Source organism: Osmerus eperlanus, chromosome 19 (assembly GCF_963692335.1).
Source record: "Osmerus eperlanus chromosome 19, fOsmEpe2.1, whole genome shotgun sequence".
NCBI lineage: Eukaryota > Metazoa > Chordata > Actinopteri > Osmeriformes > Osmeridae > Osmerus > Osmerus eperlanus.
In genome coordinates, this window is record NC_085036.1 from 14,678,654 (window position 1) to 14,702,205 (window position 23,552).

Genomic DNA, 23,552 nt, shown 5'->3' on the forward strand with positions numbered 1-23,552 from the left:
CCATTTGGGTAAATTGTCACTATGTTTACACAGGATTTTTCCCAATTCAAATGACCTACCCTGTTGAGTAAACAATCTGACATGATCATGTATTTGATGGGATTTGCCCTGCCTTAACCCTAACCCAGCCCTGCTCTGTAAAGCAGGCAGGCAGAAGCCCTGTTAGGGTTAGGTCTGTTACCAAGCAGTATTGTTGACATTTTTTTCCAGCACGTTCTTTGAACTCTGTGCTCGACTGTGAACGGCAGTTCAGAAAAGGTGCCCCCCACTGTACATTGAAAGCCTTTGTGTTGCATACAGTACAAAGAGTGTTTCAGATGGAGTTAGAGAATATGTGTGGTCAGCCTGTTCTGCCTTCATGCAGCTCAATAGACTCCAGCACCTCTACCAACCTGCTCCCACTGAGAATATAGTTATGCAGATTGCTTGCTTTGGCATTTTTCCAGTTTTGGATCGGAAAGAGACAAATTTTCCAAAGGTAGGTTTCTCCAGAAATCGTTCATTGCGGTTGTTTGTGTGGTTTCAACTCTTTTTGCATTTGTACAAAGGCAGTCCACACAGTGGTTCTGCTCCCCATGAGCGGTTGTTGAATAGCGAGAGTGAAGGGACATATTTACAGAATCAGGGAGAAATCGGTTTTGTTTCTGTCAGGGGAAAATAGAAAGGGTTTATTCTCTTACTATTTGTTAGTAAGTGTTCATATTTCTTCACAGTGTAAACGTGCCTTGGATTAGTGTTTGCACCCAACCAAGTTACAGAGTGTAAAAATGTGTAAATTAATAAAAGTATATATAAATAGTGTCAGCTACATACTAAAAACAATAACAACAAAAAAACGTTTTATCAAGCAGTAAAACCTCATTTGTTTTGAGAAAAACAGAGTTAATAGATTATTGGCAATATGTAGTTTAGAATCTTGTGTTTTGACAGTTGACCTCGACAGAGTAAACTAGTCCCCTCACAGAGACGCCAGAATTCAGACGCCCTCATTTGAATGTAGGATTTAAATAATGTGTTGACATATCTTAAGGTTTCATGGATCTGGTTATTCAGGTGAGGCTGAGCATGAGCCCTATTCACTGTGGGCACCACATATCCAATAATAAGCATTCAATGCCCCGTTAATTAACCTTCATTTGTCAAAACTCTTGAATTAATATGATGCTGATACAAACCGTGGATGAGAATGAGAATGAGATTAACAAAGATCTCTTTGTTAATACGTGAGATGTAATAACAAAACTTGTTTACAGGTCATATCGTATGTCATGGTTATTGTTAACATGATTGTTTTAATCATAATCCATAAAAGTAGTTTTGCTGCCTTACAGTAGGTCTTCTGCGTGTTCCCTCAGAAATGGGAGACTGGTCAATTCTTGGCCGCTTCCTAACGGAGGTGCAGAACCACTCCACCGTGATCGGCAAGATCTGGCTGACCATGCTGCTCATCTTCCGCATCCTGCTGGTCACCCTGGTGGGAGACGCCGTCTACAGCGACGAGCAGTCCAAGTTCACCTGCAACACCCTGCAGCCTGGCTGCAACAACGTGTGCTACGACACGTTCGCCCCTGTCTCCCACCTGCGTTTCTGGGTCTTCCAGATCGTCCTCGTCTCCACCCCCTCCATCTTTTACATCGTCTACGTGCTGCACAAAATCGCCAAGGACGAGAAGCTGGAGATCGAGAAGGTCCAGGAGGTGGCCCGCGAGAGGGCCAAACAGGTGGGCCTGGATGAGGACGCGGCCCTGGAGAGTGGCAGCCCCAGGTACCAGCCCTGCTACCTGGAGGAGTGGGGCGCACAGGAGGGAGAGTGTGTGGAGCAGAGCCTGCTGGAGGAGGAGCTGAGGGAGGTGGGGAAGGACCCCACCCAGCTCTCCAGCCAGGTCCTGCTCATCTACATCATCCACGTGGTGCTGCGCTCCATCATGGAGATCACGTTCCTGGTGGGGCAGTGTTACCTGTTTGGGTTCGAGGTGCCGCACCTGTTCCGCTGTGAAACCTACCCCTGCCCCAATCGGACTGATTGCTTCGTGTCCCGCGCCACAGAGAAGACCATCTTCCTTAACTTTATGTTCAGCATCAGCCTGGGCTGCTTTGTACTCAACATCGTGGAGCTGCACTACCTGGGCTGGGTCTACATCTTCCGGGTGCTGTGCTCTGCTTGCTCCACCTGCTGCGAGGCAGAGAGGGACCCTTTGGAGCGCGTGGGGCTGTACGCCCATCACAACCCCCTGCTTCTGCAGCTTACACACTCCTTACGGGGCCGGGTGGTCCTCCAGACGCCCACAGCCATGTCCCAGGAGAAGAGCAGCAGGGCCCCCGCCATCTCCTTCCAGACGGACTCCACAGTGGAGTACACCTCCAGAAGGAGTCCGGACGAGAAGGAGCGCACCAAGTCCAAGCTGGCCGGCATGAGCAGGCTGGGGAGAGGGAAAAAGTCCTGGCTGTAAACTGTCTTCTGTTTTCTTTCTTTTTTTTCTCTTTTTATATTTCTCTTTTGCTTCTTCCTCTGATTGCGTTTGTTTATCTGAAGATTTGGTTTAAACATGTTTACAGTAAGAGTGCAAAAGCAACTGTCCTTTGAGCCTTTTGCAGTGAATCTTTAGGTATTCCATGCTAGGAGTACTTAGACACCAGCACAGTGCCTGTATGGTCTTCTTTAAGAGAAATACATTAGTTAATATTCTCATGTCCATACCATATCCATATCAGTACATTCGTTGAGATATGATTAAAAAACAACAACAGCATGAGCATGCACAGGCATTGTCACATTATAATCCTTATTATCATTTAAACTGTGAGAATATATGTTGTTTTGGTTATCTTTGGAATCAAATGTCACTTTATTCTAATCTAGAGAAACTTTGATAAAATGTGTGGCTGTCATTGAGGAATGTGCTCAACAGAGCTAGAACTATACAACATTAAAAGGTGCAATGTTTCTAAATGTCTGCAATATCAACTGAATAATACTTTGTGTTCAGGAATATTCTGAAATGTATTCAGTTTCCCTCTTTGAGTCAAACAAGGAAGGACAATAGAAGTGACATTTGAAAAGATAGTATCATGAGTGAAGTAACTGATGGACATGGAAATGTATACAGTAAGAATATATATTGGGCATGACGACTTACTGTAAGTTGATTCTATAAATTATATGGTGCATGTTTTGTTTGGTGTTTTATTATGTTTCTTTTCTGTGCTACTTATTACAATCCAGGCACTTTTCAATCCTGGCAAACACATGTTGTACAAAATTGATTGAGCTGTTATTTCTGCTGCTTGTCGGACTGATATTACACTTTCACTGTCACAAACAATTCAGTGCCACTGAACTGAAAACAACGTTATAAAGATATAAAGAGTAGATCAAATAAAATTCAAGGTTAACCCAATATGTTGTATTTTTAGTGACATTTTGGTCTAACATTCATATATTTTTTTACTAGGTTACGCCAGTGAATTGAGTGAGGCCTATTATCAGTGTCAATAAGAACCTTTTACATGCATTCACATTGTGGCTGCTCACCTATCTCGGTTATATTGCTCTGCATAACCTCGCCAGCAGGGGTCGCTGCCGACCGGTTTCCTTTCGTCCTACCATGTGTGTGGACTGTGTGTGTAGACGGCTCTGCACCGCCTCTGTACAACTAAACTACTGAACCCTTATGACACAATCTCACACACAGCCCTTAAACGGACTCCTGCAATTAGGAGTGACCATCAACCAACAGTATTCAAAGAGGTAAGTAGACGATGCTATTACACATTAGGTGTATAATATTCTACTTCATAGGCAACATCTCCACGAAAGGAACCATTTGTTATCTAAAGCCACCGGTGTGATAAAGAATGAGGGCAAAGCAGCTTAAAGCGAGCGCATTATAAGAACAAGCCTAGGATCGGCTACAACAATAACCAAGCGACAGTGTATCAAAGCTGTTTACCACAACTAACCTCAAGCGCTGGAAGCTTAGGATTTGTATACAAATATCGTACATTTTTATATGAATGGGACTTTCCGGGTGTGTGGGCAGGTGCCTCGTTCACATGTGCCCCGTGCAGCAATATTTCGATCTGATCGATAACTTTTTGTGGTGCCGGTGCTCTCAAAGTAAAGAAGTGTCTATATTTCACGTAGGTATGCTTTACGTAGACGCAGTTTTAAGTGTTTCACTGCCAAACGGTATCACGCTTAGTGAATTAGACATGCAAGAGCATACCAGACGAACTGTACGGAGACAAGTCCAGCAAGCACGTCTCCTCCACTCATCCATTATTTATATTTAATCTCAAACGTGTCAGATTATGCTTCATAGCGTTGGCTGTCTTGGGTGCATGGTTGATATGCTTAAACTGTAACCTGACTTAAAGATAGTCGCAATGGGTAATGTGTTCAAATTTTTAAGGCTAGCGCCTTAGTCCACATTGACAGCGGTTCACCCCTGACCTGAGCTGTCCCAAACTTCGGGTGGTGAAGGTCGTCAGGGGTTAAGTGAACACTTCCCTTCATGAGCTAGAAGAGAAGTGAAAGGAGTAGCCGGTAGAGCCGTTCTGAAACATCACGATGAGACCTTGTAAACTTGTGCTTCAAATAGTCTCTCTGACAGAGAAGAAGCTCCATTTTTATTTAATGAAAGGCTCTGCAACATCTGATACCCTCACTTCAACACAGGTGTTTGGTTGCACTGTCCAAGCTCTCTTCATTCATTCAATGTGTTCATCCCTGGCGTTAAAAAGATATCATGAATCTTGAGGCCCAGGCTACATGCTAATCATTGCATTTTGTGGTATTTTACGCATCATGTGTGTGTTATGATCGTAATAAAATTATACCGTTAGTCATTAGTCACACTCTTGACCATAAACTCTCTATGAAGAGTCATCAACTGCCCTGTCTTTAGATCTGTAAGGACCTCTCAGTAGCAGACGCCTGTGACCACGACAACACTCATGTTTTGCTCCCTCTCTCTCCCTCCACAGGTCGATTTTGCGGACGACAATCCACAATGTGTCCAGATGCTCTGGATGATAATCTGAAGAGCTGAAGTGATCCAGTGTTATATGGATCCTGTCAACTTCTGCTTTACAAACAAACCTTTCCTGGGGTGATAAAAGGAGCCGAAAATGTTCAACCTGATCAAAAAAGACAAAGACAAGGAGAAGGACAGAGACAAGGATGGAGGGAAGAAGGAAAAGAAGGAGAAGAAAGACAAGAAGGAGAGGATGTCCCAGGCGGAGATGAAAAGCCTGGAGGAGATCAGTGTGAGACGGGGCTTCTTCAATCTGCACCGCGGGGGGTCCAAGAGGGACTCCAGGAGCAAGCTGGAGATCTCCAGCCCTATCCCCATCAAGGTGGCCAGCAACGCGGAACTCAACCTCACGGAGATCGATGCCGAACGCTTCAGCTCCCGCGGCAGCATGGTTCTGGACGCAGGGCAGATGAGCGCAGCCAGCTCCAGCGACGACATCAAAGGCGAGGGCGGTCTGGACTGCCATCGCAGCTCGGTGAAGGAACGGGCTGCCAAGTTTGGGGCCTTGGCCAAGCAGAACCCCCAGATGGGTCTGGTGATTAAGCGCTTCTCCTTCTCCCAGAGGAGCAAGGAGGAGAGTCCCTCGGAGAGCTCCTCTCCCTCCGGGCAGAGCTCTGCTGCCCCGTCTCCCCAGGTAGAGAGCAGGGGGTTCGACCCCCAGCGTAGGCCCCCGCCCGCCCGGACGGTCCACATCCGAGAGCTGGTGGAGAAAACGTTCTCTGCGGACCTGAGTCTGCCGGCGGTGACGGCCCCGGCCGTGCCAGAGCCCCGCGAGCTGCAGCTGCAGCGCCGCAACACTGGAGACTTTGGCTTCTCGCTGCGTCGCACCACCATGCTGGACCGCCAGCCGGACGGGACGCTCTACCGGCGGGTGGTGCACTTTGCGGAGCCCGGTGCCGGGACCAAGGATCTGGCCTTGGGGCTGGTGCCGGGAGACCGGCTGGTGGAGATCAATGGGGACAACGTGGAGAACCGAAGCCGGGACGAGATTGTGGAGAAGATCCGTCAGTCCGGAGACTGTGTCCATCTGAAGGTGCAGCCCATCGTAGAGCTGAGCGAGCTGAGCCGATGCTGGCTGAGGAACAGCGAGGGCCTCCGCAGGGGATCCGACCATGTGAGTACCATGCTAGGAGGGTTAGCAGGAGGTGGTACCACGCTAGGAGGGTTAGCAGGAGGTGGTACCACGCTAGGAGGGTTAGCAGGAGGTGGTACCACGCTAGGAGGGTTAGCAGGAGGTGGTACCACGCTAGGAGGGTTAGCAGGAGGTGGTACCACGCTAGGAGGGTTAGCAGGAGGTGGTACTACGCTAGGAGGGTTAGCAAGAGGTGGTACCACGCTAGGAGGGTTAGCAGGAGGTGGTACCACGCTAGGAGGGTTAGCAGGAGGTGGTACCACGCTAGGAGGGTTAGCGGGAGGTGGTACCACGCTAGGAGGGTTAGCAAGAGGTGGTACCACGCTAGGAGGGTTAGCAAGAGGTGGTACCACGCTAGGAGGGTTAGCAGGAGGTGGTACCACGCTAGGAGGGTTAGCAGGAGGTGGTACCATGCTAGGAGGGTTAGCAGGAGGTGGAAAAACATCAATTACTGATACTCTTGCAGGTTGAAGAGGATTTTTTCTACCTTGCTAAGGGTGTGAGTTAACTTATTAATTTACTCCCACTGAGCAATACCCTCCCCAGTAAATCGACATGCACCTTTCCAACCTAACCCCCAGCCTACGTGACTAGACTGGACTTGTATTTCAAGTCACAGTCTCAACCTTGTTTCAAAGACACTTTGCGTAAGTTGTTCTTTTTCAGAGAAACTCACCTTGGAATGTGGTGGCCCGTTCCTGTGAAGCCTTTTCTGTCCCACCCTGTCACTCTGTCACTGTGTCACCCTGTCACTGTGTCACCCTGTCACTATGTCTCTGTCTAGCTGGTAATGTGTGGCATTCTTCTGCAGGGATCCCTGCCTGTTAAACAACTGTGGTATGTGGTTTTGCAACCATGTCATACAGGATGACATGCAGAATGCCGTGTGTGAGGAACTGCCCCCTGTGGAGAGGCTTGATGACGCGGGGGTGTGTGTAATCCCATCCTCCCCCTTCTTCTCCCCCTCTGACACCAAACAAAGGAAGGCTGGAGGGGAGCTCTGTAGCTCTGTTTTGGTTTCAAGCTCTTGTCATCTTCCATACACATCACATGACGCTGGGCGAGACGCTGGGCGAGACGCACCGTCATGCCCGACAAAAGAAAGGTGTCTTATTTTGCTTTCAGCAAGAGAAGGGTGCAGAGTATTAGATGAAAGTTGGATCCGTTTGCGGCTGGTGATGGTGGTTGTGTCCCAGTCCTCCGAGTGTTTGGAGGTGTTTCAGATGTAAACACAGACATGGTGATCCAGGATGGGGGGGGGGGCAGTTAAGAGGCTTATCACCCAGCCAACCAAGCGCCCACCCACTTACCAACAACCCAGTCACCTCCTGACTCTTGCGCCTGCCCCCGTCCCAGATTCCCCTGTCCCAATCCCAGATGCTACATACCTCATGCCCTAGTCCCATGCCAGATGCACCACCCAAATCCCCACCAACCAACCACCCATCCACCTCCTGCCTCTTGCCCCATGCCTCCTGTCCCCGTTCCTGATGCCCCTGCCTCCTGCCCCTGCCCCCTGCCTCCTGTATTATAACTGATGAAACAGTACATCACAGACTCCTGACTTGAATTTTGTTCTGGACCACTAGAGCTACACAAGGCCTAAAGTTATAGATTGCATACAAAGTGTCCATTTCCTTTTCTTTTTCCAGTATGTGTGACGAGATCTTTGCCAGTGTGGATCAGGAATGTGGACACATTCAGTACTCTACACTGTTGGAAACAAGATACAATCAAACAGTAAATGTCCCTTTGGTGGTTTCTGTATTTTCAGAACCATCAAGCCAGGTAGAATCACCTGTTGACCATGTACCTTCTGGGGCGGCTGTGGCTCAGTGGGTAGAGAGGGTTGTCTGTTAATCGCAAGGTTGGCGGTTCGATCCCCAACTCCTCCTAAGTCATGTGCCGAAGTATCCTTGAGCAAGACTCTGAACCCCAAGTTTCTCCCGATGGGCAGGCTGGCGCCTTGCATGGTAGCTCGCTGCCGTCGGTATGTGTGAGTGTGAGTATGAATGGGTGAATGAGAGGCAAACATTGTAAAGTGCTTTGAGTGCCGCTAAGGTATAAAAGCGCCATATAAATGCAGTCCATTTACCTTCTGAACATCATGTGAACATTATGGATGTAAACATTTTATTGACTTTGATTCCCTATGTTTTAACTTCTGTCTCTGAGATATGTCGGAGAGAAGGTTCTGTGAATCTAGTCAGCTTCTCAGTGTATCCCGCTTTCCTTGGAAAATGTCAAGTATTTCCTGAAGTCAGTTGCCTGTGGGCTTCAAAAGCTACCTTCAGTTCTCTGCCGTTTTTCTGAACGAGAGATTTCCTGCAGACCTGTAGGAACCTGGTAGGGAGGGAGGGAGGGAGGGAGGGAGGCTGGCTGGCTGGCTGGCAGGCAGGCAGGCTGGCAGGCTGGCAGGCTGGCAGGCAGGCTTCTCCACTGCAGACTGTGTGGAGACGTGTCTTGACGTCTGGTTGAACCTCTGGAAACCTCTGGAGTCGCTTCTACAGCTGGAAAAGAACCAGCTGGCCAGCTGTCAGGTTCCCCTGCCAACCCTTCTAACACAGAGAACATCTGTGGGAGGAAACTCTGCTGTTGACCTCCGCTTGGATCAGCCAACCATGTCCTCCTGCAGAACACTGCTGGAACGGCTGCTGACTGGAACCGGCAGGTATTAAGCGTTAGGGAGGATAGTTCCCCTAATGCTTTACCACAGGACTGTCACGACAACAGGAATGTCAGCCAGGGAGTGGCATGCTCCATGAGACTCCATACTTACGATGGTGCAATCTGTTAGTGCTGGACTCCCTTCCCTCCAGCCCCAATCACCACACAAACCAGAGGCTTTCAGCTGCTTGCATGACTAGTGTGTGCCTGTATGTGTGTGTGTGCCTGTGGGTGTGTTTGTGTGTGTGTGTGCCTGTGTGTGCCTGTGCGTGTGTGTGCCTGTGAGTGTGTGTGCCTGTGTGTGTGTGTGTGCCTGTGAGTGTGTGTGCCTGTGGGTGTGTTTGTGTGCCTGTGTGTGTGTGGGTTCCTGTGTGTGTGAGTGTGTGTGCCTGTGTGTGTGTGTGTGCCTGTGAGTGTGTGGCGTCCACAGCGTTGAGACCCTCCAGCTCTGCTAGAGGAGGAACAGTCTCTCTCACTGGTTCTGTCCCAGATACGACTGATCATGACTGTGATCACCAAAGACAGGCCGTTTGGAAAATGAAAAAATGAGAGCTTGTGAGAGTGACCCAGAACCAGGGACCCTATTTATAGGACGTTATAATAAGATCTGGATCAAGGAGGTGTTGCCATCTATCTAGTTCTGTTTAGTCAAGGATCTAACTCCAGCTGCTCTCAGGTTAAACACTGTGGTGGTGGTGGAGGTGGTGGAGGTGGTGGTGGTGGAGGTGGTGGTGGTGGAGGTGGTGGTGGTGGAGGTGGTGGAGGTGGTGGAGGTGGTGGTGGTGGTGGTGGTGGGGGTTATTGTGTCATTTGATAGTTTTGCTATAAGCCTTGAGCCATGGGTGTGCTTGTGATATGCTAGCACACTGAGGCACTGAATAACAAGGCGTTTAAAGAAAAAAAAACCTGCCTGGCTGGTTCCTGTCATATACGTGTGTGTGTGTGTGCGCACTAAACCCATATGTACCACCCTGAGATAGTTTGCATCTATGTTGCATACACCCAGCACTTTCTCCATGGGGATGAAGCTGTAAGCATGTGGGTCACATTTTGTCTTTCCAGGGGAGTTTTCAGTGCAGTGTGCGATGTCAGTTTATGAACGTTCAGTAAATAGTCATTCATATCTGGCTGCATACAGCACAACTAATGGATTCCCTCCATTAAAGTTGCACCAAATGAGGTTATGTAACGGACCACTCTGAGACAGGCAGATGAATACATGGACCTGACTGTCACTTGGCCCACAGCCACCGTCTGCACAACATGATGCCAAAATATGTCCAGTTTTTCTCTGGACTCTGTGTTGTCCTCTGCTGTCCTCAGCTGCAGTGTTTCCTGTCTGGACGTGGCTGTCAGAGCCACGCTGTGCTCTGGTCACCATGGCTCTGGTCACCATGGCTCTGGTCACCATGGCTCTGGTCACCATGGCTCTGGTCACCATGGCCCCAACAGGGGCCTGCCACTCAAGCATGTAAGCCAGTGTGTGTTCTGCAACCATCCTGAGCCCGCCTCCTCTCCACAGTGTCTGCATGGGGAACAGGAAGTCGGGGGAGGATGTGTGTGTGTGTGCGTGCGTGCGTGCGTGTGTGTGCGCATGTGTGTTAAACGATAAGAGAAAGGCCAGTGACCATGAGCTGTAGAGAAAGGGCCAGAGCAGAGATGACTGTTTACCTACAGTTGACACACAAACCAGTTCCTACCCCCTCACTGATGACAGGTGATGTCAGGGCCTCCTGACTGCTCTGAGGGACAGACTGGTAGTCTGGAGGTGGTGGAGGTGGAGGCCACGGGAGGCTCTCCAGGGAGCAGAGGGGGAATCAGGGAAGCTGGGAAGGCCTCTGGGAAGGCTCATGATGACGGTGATGGTGGATGAAGAGCAGAACAGGGTCTGGCCAGTCACAGCAGAACAGGGTCTGGCCAGTCACAGCAGAACAGGGTCTGGCCTGTCACAGCGGAACAGGGTCTGGCCAGTCACAGCAGAACAGGGTCTGGCCAGTCACAGCAGAACAGGGTCTGGCCTGTCACAGCGGAACAGGGTCTGGCCAGTCACAGCAGAACAGGGTCTGGCCAGTCACAGCAGAACAGGGTCTGGCCAGTCACAGCGGAACAGGGTCTGGCCAGTCACAGCAGAACAGGATCTGGGCAGTCACCTGAGATGTGAGGAGATCCCAGGCCACACGGCAGAGCGCTAGCCCCAGGGAGAGCTGGGTCGTATGGGGGAGGGCTGGTAGCTCTGAGACTGGCTCTGCATGGCCTTGACGTTCCATGGTTCCACGTTCCAAGCTACGTTTTGTATCCCATAAGTACACTTTTCTTTTTGCTTTTGGAATGTTATCTGTGTCTGGAACTGGGTCAGAGTGCGTTAAGAGTGTTGGTGTGTGTGGTCATGAGGAGAGGTGTGTTTTGGTTTCATATCCTCCCAGTAGATACCAGGTAGGGTTAGGGTTAGCCAGTAGATACCAGGTAGGTCTACCTCTTCCGTCTCCGCAGCCTGATAGCATCACTGAGCATGCTCGGCTTGATAGCATCACTGAGCATGCTCGGCCTGATAGCATCACTGAGCATGCTCGTACATGAATCCTGTCTCAGGAGGCTACTGTCTGAACGACAACATCCAAACAGGAGGCTCCAGGCTCAGTGTGACTACAGCCAGGCTCAGTGTGACTAAAGCCAGGCTCAGTGTGACTAAAGCCAGGCTCAGTGTGACTACAGCCAGGCTCAGTGTGACTAAAGCCAGGCTCAGTGTGACTACAGCCAGGCTCAGTGTGACTAAAGCCAAGCTCAGTGTGACTACAGCCAGACTCTGTGTGACTACAGCCAGGCTCTGTGTGACTACAGCCAGGCTCTGTGTGACTACAGCCAGACTCTGTGTGACTACAGCCAGGCTCTGTGTGACTACAGACAGGCTCAGTGTGACTACATCCAGGCTCTGTGTGACTACAGCCAGGCTCTGGCACATTTGAACAGCTGGAATCATCATAAAAGAATGATCCTTGATTCCAGACCCTCAGTCTTTTTCTCTGTCATTTACTGTGGAGGGACTGACTGTGTTTCATATCAGTGTGGAAAGTCACCTCCCTCCTCTTGTGTTGGCAAGACTTCTCTCTTTAGCTGAACTTGCCAATCCTCTCTGAACAGTTCAAAGTGCACAGACAGTAGGAACACAGTTTCTGGAAGAACAAGGTGTCCCAGAATTACCACATTAAATGAGACACACCTGCTTTGGTGACACGTCTGTGTGTGGGATAGTTTGTGCTGGTATGTTTGTGTGTGTGTGTTTCTGCACGTTTGCATGCATCTATCATGTGACTGTAAAGATTCCTGCTGGTGATCTGCAGGGTGAGTCTTACTCTCATGAGTCGTGGTCACGTGGAGAGAGGGAACAGCCATGACTGTGCTCAGATCAAACTCCTGTTTGCCTAAGGGGTTCCTATCACTCGTTCACTGTTAAATGATTTGGTCATCAGTCTCTGCTCTCCACTCCTGTTTGGCCAGGAAATGTGCTGTACTGTACAGCTAAATGCACAATAAATGTTGTCTTAAACTGGTCTGGCTGAATCTTTAGTCCAGGGTGGGTCCTACCAGAGGTGTTTATGTGTGATCACATCAGCCTGATGGTGATTCTGCTGCTTGCTATATGTCGGACACTGTATATTTCCTGTCTGATCCCAAGCTTTTGTCTTTAAGAAATTTGCGCACGCCTTTAATCTGCATCCCTGCTCTCCAACTCTGTTTTTAGCAACCAGGCTCAAGTCCTCTGTCGGCTTGTCCAGTCAGACCAAATTAGAAAGTGAATGATCCCATTGTTGTGTCATATTCCTGGAAAGTGATCCAGTAGTCTTGGTGTGAACAATGGGGCCCTGTGTGAGTGGAGTGGAGAGTGGGTGTTCAGGCTAGCCGCTCCTGGGCTCAGCCGTGAGGAGGGCTGCTGTCCTGGGCTCAGCCGTGAGGAGGGCTGCTGTCCTGGGCTCAGCCGTGAGGAGGGCTGCTGTCCTGGGCTCAGCCAGGCGGAGGGCTGCTGTCCTGGGCTCAGCCAGGCGGAGGGCTGCTGTCCTGGGCTCAGCCAGGCGGAGGGCTGCTGTCCTGGGCTCAGCCAGGTGGAGGGCTGCTGTCCTGGGCTCAGCCAGGTGGAGGGCTGCTGTCCTGGGCTCAGCCAGGTGGAGGGCTGCTGTCCTGGGCTCAGCCAGGCGGAGGGCTGCTGTCCTGGGCTCAGCCGTGAGGAGGGCTGCTGTCCTGGGCTCAGCCAGGCGGAGGGCTGCTGTCCTGGGCTCAGCCAGGTGGAGGGCTGCTGTCCTGGGCTCAGCCAGGCGGAGGGCTGCTGTCCTGGGCTCAGCCAGGCGGAGGGCTGCTGTCCTGGGCTCAGCCAGGCGGAGGGCTGCTGTCCTGGGCTCAGCCAGGCGGAGGGCTGCTGTCCTGGGCTCAGCCAGGCGGAGGGCTGCTGTCCTGGGCTCAGCCGTGAGGAGGGCTGCTGTCCTGGGGTTGAGACCGGTTGCAGACACGCCCTCACACTGGTCCTTCTGAGACGTGAAGGGTGGACCTTCTGCCTGCCTGCCTGCCTGCCTGCCTGCCTCCCTGCCTCCCTCCCTGCCTCCCTGCTAGAGGATGTGGCGTGCTGTGCCAGTGGATCTGAATGGGCTTGTTAGTGCCAGGGAGGGGAGGGGGGGGGGTGTGCCTGTCGAGATGATGATGACCCCCTGCCCCCCCTGCCCCCCCTGCCCCCCCTGCCCCCCCTGCCCCCCCTGCCCCCCTGCCCCCCCTGCCCCCCCTGCCCCCCCTGCCCCCCCTGCCCCCCCTGCCCCCCCTGCCCCCCCTGCCCCCCTGCCCCCCCTGCCCCCCCTGCCCCCCCTGTCCTCAACACTGCACTCTCTGTCTGTCTGTGACCCTCTGAAGACTGTGTCAGGGCCCTGTGACCCTCTGAAGACTGTGTCAGGGCCCTGTGACCCTCTGAAGACTGTGTCAGGGCCCTGTGACCCTCTGAAGACTGTGTCAGGGCCCTGTGACCCTCTGAAGACTGTGTCAGGGCCCTGTGACCCTCTGAAGACTGTGTCAGGGCCCTGTGACCCTCTGAAGACTGTGTCAGGGCCCTGTGACCCTCTGAAGACTGTGTCAGGGCCCTGTGACCCTCTGAAGACTGTGTCAGGGCCCTGTGACCCTCTGAAGACTGTGTCAGGGCCCTGTGACCCTCTGAAGACTGTGTCAGGGCCCTGTGACCCTCTGAAGACTGTGTCAGGGCCCTGTGACCCTCTGAAGACTGTGTCAGGGCCCTGTGACCCTCTGAAGACTGTGTCAGGGCCCTGTGACCCTCTGAAGACTGTGTCAGGGCCCTGTGACCCTCTGAAGACTGTGTCAGGGCCCTGTGACCCTCTGAAGACTGTGTCAGGGCCCTGTGACCCTCTGAAGACTGTGTCAGGGCCCTGTGACCCTCTGAAGACTGTGTCAGGGCCCTGTGACCCTCTGAAGACTGTGTCAGGGCCCTGTGACCCTCTGAAGACTGTGTCAGGGCCCTGTGACCCTCTGAAGACTGTGTCAGGGCCCTGTGACCCTCTGAAGACTGTGTCAGGGCCCTGTGACCCTCTGAAGACTGTGTCAGGGCCCTGTGACCCTCTGAAGACTGTGTCAGGGCCCTGTGACCCTCTGAAGACTGTGTCAGGGCCCTGGACGCCGCCGCTGCAGTACTGAGAGAGGCAGTCAGCTCATCTTCATCTTGAAGGGTCTTAGCGATCAGAATCAGTAGCGATGTGGAAGAGATCCTCTTGGTCGCCCCCTGCTGATTCACTGTCATGTCACCTCCCTGTAATTACCTGGGAACGGCCTACTTGTGATCACACCTCTGAGAGAGGGAGAGGGAGAGAGAGTCTAGTGATTCCTCCATATTCACGTGCTGCGACTCCTCACAATCTGGGTCATGTTACCGGCCGGTATCTCTGCTATGGAACTGGTTCAGCCAGAGTTGAAACTGGGTCGGTGACTAGAGAGGTGAAGTACGCAGGTCTTAATCTTTGATGTTCAGCGAGTGGAGGACATTCCACGCCGGGTCCTGTGCTGCTCCAGGGATTAGCCTGGACTAGGGACACATAGATAGGATTGCCAAAGCCACGCCCAGCCCTGTCCTTCCTGTATTTCCGTGTTGTGTTCCTGTAGCCACGCCCCTCTGCCCAGCCACACCCAATCCGTAGAAGCCGACTGTTTTGCCTTATCATGTATTTAGTTTTTCTCTTGTTTTTCTCCCATTCTGCGGGCGGAACTCACACCCCTGCCGGCCACACCCGGACACACTGTGTGGGTCAAACGACGAATTCGGGTCACTAGAATCTATAACCACTAAGACGAGTTGAAAGGCCCAAATCAGTATTCAGTAGTGTGGCTCCCTCTAGTGGTGGTTCAGGGAGAGCGCGAGACAGCGCCCTCTAGTGACAGCCCTCAGTCCCTTCACACAAGTAGAAATGGAAAACGGCAGAGACGAGGCCTGGGTCCCATGTCTGTCCCGGCCCTGAGCCTCGTCCCGGGCCCGCGGGCCCTGAGCCTCGTCCCGGGCCCGCGGGCCCTGAGCCTCGTCCCGGGCCCGCGGGCCCTGAGCCTCGTCCCCGGCCTGCGGGCCCTGAGGTCGTCCCGGGCCCGCGGGCCCTGAGGTCACAGCAAGGAGATCAGGAGAGGAACAGAACCTCATGGGGGAGATACCCTCTTTATCTGCCCCCAACACACACACACACAGGTCTATTTATAGAGTCCGTAGGCCCGTCCCTGCAGCTGCCTCAGTCCCGTCTCCCTGTGTTCCAGCCAGGGTCCTATCACGTTACCCCCCCGCCCCCCGTACTGCCCCCACGCCGGCGTACTGCCCCAGAGTAACCACACTGTCTGGAGTAACCAGCTCCACGTCTGAGCCCACGTCCTGCTCTGTCCTTATCCAGACGAGAACATCTCCAACTTCCTGACGACTACAGGTACCAAAACCGCAGGTCTGAGCCTGCGGGGAAGGTGTGTGTGTGTGTGTGTGTCTGCATGTGTAGCACTTCCACCAGGGCTCTGCTTGTGTCTCAGAATGGCCTCCTCTGCTGCTGGAGTTATTAATAGTGGAAGCCACACATGGATGCTTGGCTAGAGATGGTGCAACACAGATACTGCTCCACAACCACAGTCTCACCTTCTCTGTGCTCTGTGTGCTTGGAGTGTGGTAGTGATGTGTGGCTCTGTGTGCTTGGAGTGTGGTAGTGATGTGGAACTGGTGAGCAGACAGAACAGGAATTCATAAACGGCACTTCTACACACCAGGACTGGACCAGGCTGCATGTTTTGAGTGACAGTCTTGGAATTGGGTTTGGGTTAGGGTTAAGGTTTTCTTGTGATGTCTTCAACATGGGACTCACTCGCCCTATATTGTTGTTTGTGTGTGATTACTGTAACAGCACTGAGCCAGCCTGCAGCATGAGTTGGTGACTTAGATTGAGACCACTGGCCACCAGTCTGGACCAAGATGATGACATGCTCATCATCGCTACACATGCTAGTGTTGTGGATGTTATTATAATATCTAAATACAGCCACATCATTATTTTCACTTCATATAGTTTCACTTCTAGTTTGAAGACCAGCAGTCCTCGCCCTTTCCTTCATCTCTAACCTCACTCTCCTCTCCTCTCTTCACCTTCTTTCTACTGGTCCTTGTCTTTGTCAGGCCCCCAACCCATTCTCTCTCTCTCTCTCTCTCTCTCTCTCTCTCTCTCTCTCTCTCTCTCTCTCTCTCTCTCTCTCTCTCTCTCTCTCTCTCTCTCTCTCTCTCTCTCTCTCTCTCTCTCTCTCTCTCGCTCACTCTCTCTCTCTCGCTCACTCTCTTCCTCTCCCTTCTTTTTCTCACCCTTTTTCCTTTCCTCTCCCCTTCTCTCTCATTCTCCTTCTCTTTTTGTCTCTCTTCTCTCTCTCACCATCCTGCTCCCCCTCCATCCTTCCTTTATCTCTTTCTTCCCCTCTCTTTCACCTCGCCCGGCTCTGCCCATGACCTCTGGCCCCCCCATGGCTTTCCCATCACGCTTTTCTTTCTGGGAGCAAAATGGAAGTGATGTTTCATCCACGTGTTTGAGGCCTAATCAATGTGTCAGCATGCCGTTTTCCCGCTGGCTGTTGTGGTCTTAGACGCGTTATCAGATCTGCATGCCTTGTTTCTCCCTGTCTGCTTGACCGTTCTCTCCTGACCCTTCTCCTGTGTAGGTCAAAGTCGATCCCAAGCCAAACGTAAGTCCCTTCACCTCTGTGTTTGACCAATTTACATTTACTTGAATACATTTACATGTATACATTTGAGCAGACTCTTTCATCCAAATCGACGTGCAAATAGAACAAACATAGCAAGGGGATGAATGATGAATTCTGAGAAGAAGAAAAAAACTGGTATTTGCAGAATAAAGATATGTTTCTATTGAGGGCGTAGCGCAGAGCAGCATGTTGATATGCAGCAGGGCTGCGTCTCTGCTGGGAGACAGGTCTTCATACAGTACAGTAAACACAGGGAGAATATATTAGCAGGCAGGCGGGAGCCTGGTGTGACAGCCTCTATTCCCTCCTGAACGAGAACCTTGTCCTGGTATTATTCATACATCCAGGCAAACAGAACTTAATCTCATCTGGAGACAGATCTGTTAAAGGGGAATGCTTCAAGCCAACACTCCCATGACGAAGTTCATGACCCCTGGTTGGTTCTTATCTCTGGGTTTTTAAAATTGTTATGCAGAACATTTAGGACATGAATTACTGCGACGGAGGAGGAAAATGCCAGCTATGTAATAAGTTATGTGTCCTAAGCGAAGGGATGGCTGAATCAGCTGTAGCCTGTGTTGGAGAGAACAGCTGCTTTCTGAAGAGCTTTGTAAGGAATGTCCCGGGCTGTGTTGGTGAACAACACTCTGGGCTCTCTGGCAGGACTTGATGTTGATGCTGTGTGTTCATGGTGCTGACCAGGTCACCCTCCCCTGTGTGTGTGTGTTGTGTGTGTCCAGTCTGACGGTGAGGAGTGTGTGAGGGGTCAGTCTGACTCAGCTAGTCGACCCCAGTCTGCTGAACTAGCCAGAGACACGACAAGTCAGAGAGCTATGGGAGGCCCTGACCCCCCAGCCCCCCCGCCCCCTCCAGCCTCCTCCGCTCCCCCAACCTCCTCTTCCAGTCAGGAGGCCACAGACCCCACCGTCAGGAAGGTGGTGAGGAGGGTGGTGAGGAGGGTGGTCCCTTGGGTGGACGACCTGTCGGCCTCTACCCCCGCCTCCTCCACCTCCTCCACTTCCGTCCCCAAGACGGCCAAGGCTGTGGGCTTGGGGAAGCGGGAGGAGAAGGATGACATCTCCCTGGGGCTGGCCAGCCTGATGGGGCGCGGGAAGACCAGGGAGCACAGGCCACGCCCCCGCACCCAGGACCGCAGGGGGGAGCAGGAAGTGGAGGAGGAGCAGGAGGGGAGGAAAGACAGTGGTGGTCAGAAGCCGTCCGAGGAGAAAACTGAGGAGGCGCCCCCGTCCACCCCAGCCCCTCCCACCCCAGCCCCTCCCACCCCTACTCCTCGCACCCCAGCCCCCCCTAAACTCAACCCCTTTGCCCCTGTACCTGGGTTCATCCCTGCCCCCAAACCCAACCCTTTCACCCCTCCCCCGGGCTTCATCCCTGGCCCTAAACCCTGGAACCCCCTGGCCAGACCTCCAGGCTTCATCCCGACCCCCAGAGCAGACCCTCTGGCCCCCCCTGCAGGATTCATCCCTGCCCCGCGCCCAACCGCCGTGAAGAAGACAGAGGTAACCAGGGCAACCGGTAGAGAGGACAGACTACTACCTTACTGGAGCATGCTGTCAGACTAACCACATCACTTACTGTGTGATCATGAAACCACCGGCTAACGGTGACGGCATGCTTTCACTGCTGGGCTCACACGTTTCAGCTCACACCAACTTCCTGGTTTCACCAAGTTTCTCGTCACGGTGAGAGTTTTTCTGATGCGACCAAGCCTTGAGGGGGGAGAGGAAGGGGGGAGAGGAAGGGGGGAGAGGAGGAGTGTTAATCAGCAGGAGAATAGAGAATAACTGGAAAGGTTACAGTAAAAGGTTACCTCCCAGATGGGCCTAATGGGTTTTCTTTAACTGGAGTTGGTTTGAGGAACACAGATGTTTGGAGAACTACTCACTGGTTTCTAATGAGTTCTGAGCATGCTCAGTACTGTAGGTTTGAGCATGACCTAGAATGGTGTGCAGTAGAAGAACTTTAGGCTTACTCTGGAAGCCTTTTTCGTGTGAATAGTGTGGATATCTCATGATAACTTAGGTCACTGACTCACCTATGGTGTGTGTTGATGTGCGTGTGTGTGTCTGTCTCAAGGTAAAGGCAGAGTTGCGTACCTCAGCGCTCCCTGTGGGGAAGCCCTCCTCTGGGAGCTCCTCGTCTCTCCCTCAACAGGTGTGTGTTCAACACCCTCGGTCTGTACACACCTTCCACACACATGCCCATCACAGGGCTCTGTACACAGGTCTGTACACACCTTCCACACACATGCCGTCCCAGGGGTCCAGCCAGCCTCACAGCACCAAGCCCTCAGCAGACTGTGTGTGTCTCCTCCACCCAGGTTCCAGAACTGATCCCCACAGAGGAGAACCATCAACGTCTGAGGAAGATCTTTGATGGGATTGATCCTACTGTACGGTCATACTGTAACTCCCTCCCCATGGTCTGCTGTTGCCTCGGCTTGTGTTGTGAGAGCAGGGAGGACAGGTGGTCTGGTGTTAGGTTACACCTCTCGCCCCCAGCCAGTCCCATCCTGGGGTTTACACCACCAGCAGCAGGGCTCCAGTTACACTTTGGACCTGGGCCTGCTGGCCAGCCAGGCTTTGATACCAACTATTACTGTAGTCCAGGGGTATTCAACCCTGCTCCTGGACAGCTACAGTCCGCTGGGGTGATTCCCCAACTCTAATCTAACCCACCTGGTTCTGGTGATGAGCTGGGTGATGTGTTGAACCAGGTCGGTTATGACTAGACTTGGAAAAAATCCTTACAGGAAGGAAGCTCTCCTGGTCTGGTCCTGTCCTCCTTCCTGGCTCTTGATTTTGACACAAGAGATGCAGGAGTGCTGTTTGTCCGTGCCGAAGCCTTGAGTTGTCGCTGATGGTCGTCCCCCCTGCTCCCAGATAGACCCCAGTGTGTGTGTCTGGTTGTGGGTGCTGGCAGGACACACAGGGAGGCTTTCTGGGGGTTTAAACATGACATGCTGTTGCTGTTGCTGTTGGAAGCGCTTGACTTGGACAGTGTTGTGTTTTCTATTCTGTCTGGTACTCTGACCTGTGTAAATGTGTCTTCCTCCTCCTCCCTCTCTCTGTGTCTGGCTGCTGTGGGTGTTGCTAGCCCCAGCTGTCTGTGGCTAAAAGCCACGCCCCCTCCGAGGTACGGCCTGCCCCCCATCACACCTTTCGGCAGGTTAGCCCTGCCCCCTCAGCCTGTGGGCGGGGCCTGGTTGGGGTGTGTGCTCATGTGTCCTGCCGCAGTGTAAGCCTGCCTCCCTCCTCTGTCCCCCCCTCCATGCCCCCCATCCATCACCCCCCCTCCATCACCCCCCCTCCATCACCCCCCTCCATGCCCCCCATCCATCACCCCCCATCCATCACCCCCCCTCCATCACCCCCCTCCATGCCCCCCATCCATCACCCCCCATCCATCACCCCCCCTCCATCACCCCCCTCCATGCCCCCCATCCATCACCCCCCATCCATCACCCCCCCTCCATCACCCCCCTCCATGCCCCCCATCCATCACCCCCCATCCATCACCCCCCCTCCATCACCCCCCTCCATGCCCCCCATCGCCAAACCCAGGTCATGATGTCATGTTGTTGGCTTGCGTGTCTCTGAGCATTGACAGTGACCTCACTGTTGACCCCTGACCCTAACCCTGACCCTGTTCCATCCTGCTTCAGACTAAGGAGGACGATGACCCTGTGGCCATCCTTCAGGCAGCCCACTCTGCTGCCTCCCAGCCCAAGGTCTGGCCTCCGCTGTGCCCCCCCTCCCTGCATCCTCCTCCCCCCTCCCTGCATCCTCCTCCCCCCTCCCCTCCCCCCTCCCTGCATCCTCCTCCCCCCTCCCCCCTCCCTGCATCCTCCTCCCCCTCTGAGATGCTGTGTGTGCTCAGGGAGACAACATCCCCCTCTGAGATGCTGTCTCTGTGATGAAACTAGTGGAATACTGAATCTCAAATAAACAAAACAAAGATCATATCTATTCTATCTCACAGTGTGGGGTGTTGAGGTCCTCAGGTTTGTAGTGAGTGGACATGCTTGACCTGTGCTGTCTTGCTGTTTGGTGTTTGTGGAAGAGACCTGTTAGCATGACCTCACCGAGAGGAAATAGTCATTTAACGAGGAATGTGTTCTGTGTTTTTGATGTTTCGATCCTCTTCCTGAGGTCTGCAGGTGTGTCGTGCGCAGGTGTGTCGTGCGCAGGTGTGTCGTGCGCAGGTGTGTCGTGCGCAGGTGTGTCGTGCGCAGGTGTGTCGTGTGTCAGAAGGTGCTCAGTGTGTCGTGCTCTCTGTGTTGCAGGTGAAGACCGAGGAGCAGATCGCAGCAGAGAAGACCTGGTACGGCACTGACAAAGTCTGGCTGGTCCACAAGGACGGCTTCTCCCTGGGTCAGTAGAGATCTGCAACCAGGACGACCGGTCCAGCAACTCATGATGAGCTGTGCTGTTCCACAGCATTCACAGATGGATGGATGTTGGGATGTTAACTCTGGTGGTATGATGTGTGTGTGTGTGGTGGTCTGGTGTGTGTGTGGTGGTCTGGTGTGTGTTGTGGTCTGATGTGTGTGTGTGTGTGTGTGTGGTGGTCTGGTGTGTGTGTGGTGGTCTGATGTGTGTGTGGTGGTCTGATGTGTGTGTGTGTGTGGTGGTCTGCAGCCACGCTGCTGAAGACAGAGGTGGGCTCTCTGCCGGAGGGGAAGGTGAAGATCAGGCTGGAGAGTGACGGCTCCCTGCTGGAGGTGGAGGAGGACGACGTGGAGAAGGTAGCAGCTCTGCCCCACCCTCTCCTGCCCCACCCTCTCCTGCCCCACCCTCTCCTGCCCCACCCTCTCCTGCCCCACCCTCTCCTGCCCCACCCTCTCCTGCCCCACCCTCTCCTGCCCCACCCTCTCCTGTCAGCACAATCTCATCAAACATCCCAAAGTTCTTCAGTGTGTGATGTCATCAATGTGTGACCTGCAGGCGAACCCCCCAGCGTTTGACCGTGTGGAGGACCTGGCGTCTCTGCAGTACCTGAACGAGTCCAGTGTGATCCACTCCCTCCGCCAGCGCTACGGGGGCAGCCTGGTCCACACCCACGCCGGGCCCAGCATGGTGCTGATCAACCCTGTCAGCAGCCCCTCCATGTACTCTGAGAAGGTGGGGCGCTGGGGGCAGACACCTGGGGGCAGACACCTGGGGGCAGACACCTAGGGGCAGACACCTGGGGGCAGACACCTAGGGGCAGACACCTGGGGGCAGACACCTGGGGGCAGACACCTGGGGGCAGACACCTAGGGGCAGACACCTGGGGGCAGACACCTAGGGGCAGACACCTGGGGGCAGACACCTGGGGGCAGACACCTGGGGGCAGACACCTGCTGGCAGACACCTGGGGGCAGACACCTGGGGGCAGACACCTGCTGGCAGACACCTGGGGGCAGACACCTGGGGGCAGACACCTGGGGGCAGACACCTGGGGGCAGACACCTGGGGGCAGACACCTGCTGGCAGACACCTGGGGGCAGACACCTGGGGGCAGACACCTGGGGGCAGACACCTGGGGGCAGACACCTGCTGGCAGACACCTGGGGGCAGACACCTGGGGGCAGACACCTGCTGGCAGACACCTGGGGGCAGACACCTGGGGGCAGACACCTGGGGGCAGACACCTGCTGGCAGACACCTGGGGGCAGACACCTGGGGGCAGACACCTGGGGGCAGACACCTGGGGGCAGACACCTGGGGGCAGACACCTGGGGGCAGACACCTGCTGGCAGACACCTGGGGGCAGACACCTAGGGGCATTAACCCTTTTTTCCCGTCTGTTTCTCTCTCCCCCCCAGGTGATGCACATGTTTAAGGGCTGCAGGCGTGAGGACACAGCGCCACACATCTACGGTGTGGCCCAGTCGGCCTATAGGAGCCTTCTGACCACGCGGCAGGACCAGTCCATCGTGCTGCTGGGCAAGACGGGCAGCGGCAAGACCACCAACACACAGCACCTGGTCCAGTACCTGGTCACCATCGCCGGCAGCTCCGGCAAGACCTTCTCCGGTTGGTTTGGAGAAACCAAACATGGTTTTTCACTGGGAAGCCCCTCCTCTGGTGGCCAGTACGTGTGTGATGTCATGGTGTGAGGGCAGCGTTGTTGACCCTGTGTCTCCGTGTGTTCAGCTGAGAAGTGGCAGGCTGTGTACACCATCCTGGAGGGCTTTGGGAACTGCTCCACCGCCATGAACTCCAACGCCAGCCGCTTCTCTCACATCGTCTCCCTGGACTTCGACCAGGCGGGCCAAGTGGCTTCTGCTTCCATCCAGGTAGACTGGTACTGCTGTGTTCTACTGGTACTACTGGTACTGCTGTGTGTCAGAGTGTAGACTGGTTCTGCTGTGTGTCAGAGTGTAGACTGGTACTGCTGTGTGTAGACTGGTTCTGCTGTGTGTCAGAGAGTAGACTGGTACTGCTGTGTGTAGACTGGTACTGC

At 53.5% G+C, this 23,552-nt stretch overlaps 2 protein-coding genes across 2 annotated transcripts in view; both read left to right on the forward strand.

Moving 5' to 3' along the window:
* The first annotated feature begins 262 nt into the window (after window positions 1–262).
* On the forward strand, window positions 263–3,381 carry LOC134039521 (gap junction delta-2 protein). Its single transcript, XM_062485426.1, has 2 exons — window positions 263–478; window positions 1,356–3,381. The coding sequence occupies exon 2, from the start codon at window positions 1,358–1,360 to the stop codon at window positions 2,447–2,449; it is 1,092 nt and encodes a 363-aa protein (XP_062341410.1). The 5' UTR covers window positions 263–478; window positions 1,356–1,357; the 3' UTR covers window positions 2,450–3,381.
* Window positions 3,382–3,636: 255 nt separating this feature from the next.
* LOC134039845 (unconventional myosin-XVIIIa-like) overlaps window positions 3,637–23,552 on the forward strand; it is a 61,931-nt gene continuing 42,015 nt past the window's right edge. Inside the window, exons 1-7 of the mRNA XM_062485964.1 lie at window positions 3,637–3,747; window positions 4,986–6,149; window positions 21,388–21,475; window positions 21,743–21,849; window positions 22,049–22,225; window positions 22,912–23,122; window positions 23,243–23,385. Coding sequence (XP_062341948.1) covers window positions 5,130–6,149; window positions 21,388–21,475; window positions 21,743–21,849; window positions 22,049–22,225; window positions 22,912–23,122; window positions 23,243–23,385 — 1,746 coding nt within the window. The 5' untranslated portion in view covers window positions 3,637–3,747; window positions 4,986–5,129. The remainder of the gene's footprint in view (window positions 3,748–4,985; window positions 6,150–21,387; window positions 21,476–21,742; window positions 21,850–22,048; window positions 22,226–22,911; window positions 23,123–23,242; window positions 23,386–23,552) is intronic.